Source organism: Elephas maximus, chromosome 7, assembly GCF_024166365.1.
Source record: "Elephas maximus indicus isolate mEleMax1 chromosome 7, mEleMax1 primary haplotype, whole genome shotgun sequence".
Lineage (NCBI taxonomy): Eukaryota > Metazoa > Chordata > Mammalia > Proboscidea > Elephantidae > Elephas > Elephas maximus.
In genome coordinates, this window is record NC_064825.1 from 103747795 (window position 1) to 103750021 (window position 2227).

The 2227-nt window shown below is 41.9% G+C and overlaps 1 protein-coding gene across 1 annotated transcript; it reads left to right on the forward strand.

The window, feature by feature from the left end:
* The first annotated feature begins 501 nt into the window (after positions 1-501).
* Positions 502-1428, forward strand: LOC126080136 (olfactory receptor 4S1-like). The gene has a single exon (XM_049891430.1). The coding sequence runs from the start codon at positions 502-504 to the stop codon at positions 1426-1428; it is 927 nt and encodes a 308-aa protein (XP_049747387.1).
* The last annotated feature ends 799 nt before the right edge of the window (positions 1429-2227 follow it).

Sequence of the window (2227 nt, forward strand, 5' to 3'; positions counted from 1 at the left end):
ATTTCCATCAATGGAGATAGAAGGCTTGCAAAAAGATATATTTTTTTCTGAGGAAAGAGGAGAAGTTGAGTTTTGGACATGTTGAGGTAGACAGAGCAGGTATTCATTCATTCCTTTTTTCCACAAACATTTCCTGAATGTATACTATGTTAGAAATACGGAACTAGTCAATACTATACAACCGAAGTCAGGAGCCTTACCTTCAAGCAACTCCCAGCCTAGTGGAGAGAATAGAAATGTACATAAATAATTACAGAACAATGTCATAAGCATCATGATGACACTGTGTGCCAGATGCAATGGAAACACAGAAGCTACAGACATGCTGAGAAACTGAGGTCCTGAAATGTTATTTGATTGATCTAAGTTCAGTTAGTATATAGAACAGCTGGGATCTGAGTACTGTTCCTCTGACTCCCTAGACTTGGAAACTTTCTTATATCATGCAATTTGTGTCCTTGCAGAGTCAATCACTTCCTTGGTGCTTGAGGCAGAGGTTCCATGGGCACCAAGAACAACGTGACTGAGTTTGTTTTACTTGGCCTTTTCCAGAGCAGGGAGATGCAGCATGCCTGCTTCATCATCTTCTCCCTCTTTCATGTGCTCACCATCCTGGGGAACCTTCTGGTCATTGTAACCATCAATGCCAGCAAGACCCTGAATGCTCCCATGTATTTCTTCCTCAGCCACCTGTCTTTTGTTGACATGTGCTACCCATCTGCTACTATACCCAAGATGATTGCAGGCACTTTCATTGAGCACAAGACCATCTCCTTCAATGGCTGCATGACCCAGCTCTTTTCTGCCCACTTCTTTGGTTGCACTGAGATCTTCCTTCTCATAGCCATGGCCTATGACCGCTATGTGGCCATCTGTAGGCCCCTACGCTACGCAATCATCATGAATTGGCAGAAGTGTAGTCTATTGGTGGGATCCTCTTGGGGGGTTAGTTTCTTGCATTCCATCCTGCAGACCCTCCTCACCGTCCAGCTGCCCTTTTGTGGGCCCAATGAAATTGACCACTTCCTCTGTGATGTTAATCCCCTGCTGAAGCTTGCCTGTGCAGACACTTATATGGTGGGGCTCATTGTGGTGGCCAACAGTGGCATGATCTCTTTAGTCAGCTTCCTCATTCTCATCATTTCCTATGTGGTCATCTTACTGAACTTGAGAAGCCGGTCATCCAAGAGCAGACACAAGGCTCTGTCTACATGTGGCTCACACATCATCACTGTCCTTTTGGTTCTTGTGCCCCCCATGATCGTGTACATTCGTCCTTCCACCACTCTGGCTGCTGACAAATTTATCATCCTTTTCAACATTGCAATACCACCCATGTTGAACCCCGTTATTTACACGCTGAGAAATAATGACGTAAAAAATGCCATGAGGAAACTGTTTAGGGTCAAACAGCACTCAGGGAAGTAGTGAGAGTCCAGGGAATCTCCATCCATCCTGGAAATTATAAGACTTCCCATTCTGTTGCATCTAATATAGGCTTCATATCTCCAGTTTTATGCATGCAATGAAAATTGTCCTTCTAACTCTTTTCATAGTAAAAACAGTCCCACTTATTCATCCAGTTCTTCAGTCATCAAATATTTATTGAGTGGCAATGAGTGAGGCACTAGGGATACAAGTAGAAGTAAGATGTAATCCCTGGCCTCTAGAAATTTACAGTCCAAGAGGCTCTTAGTGTGATACTGAAGGGCTTTCACATGTTCACTCAGGAAAACCTGTGAAATAATGTGAATAAGGGAATCTTTTGGAAGTCCAGGTATCTCATCTATACAATGGACAATACTACTAGATTAAATGAGATAATGCCTTGCAATGATTAAAACAATGCTTGGTGAAATTCTTTTGTCTTCTTCATTATGATTTTCAAGGTATTGGCATTATGGATACTGTTCTAGACCACCACAATAAAGTGAGTCACACAAAATTTTTTCGTTTCCCAGTGCGTATAAAAGTTATGTTTATGCCATACTGTAATTTGTTAAGTGTGCAATAGCATTGTTTAAAAAAACATACATACCAAATTAGAAAAAAACTTTACTGTTAAAAAATGGTAACCATCATCTGAGCCTTCATGGAGTTGTAATCTTTTTGCTAGTGGAGGGTCTTGCCTCAATGTTGATGGCTGCTGACTGATCAGGGTTGTGACTGCTGAAGGTTGGGGTGGCTGTGCCAATTTCCTAAAATAAGACAACAATGAAGCTTGCTG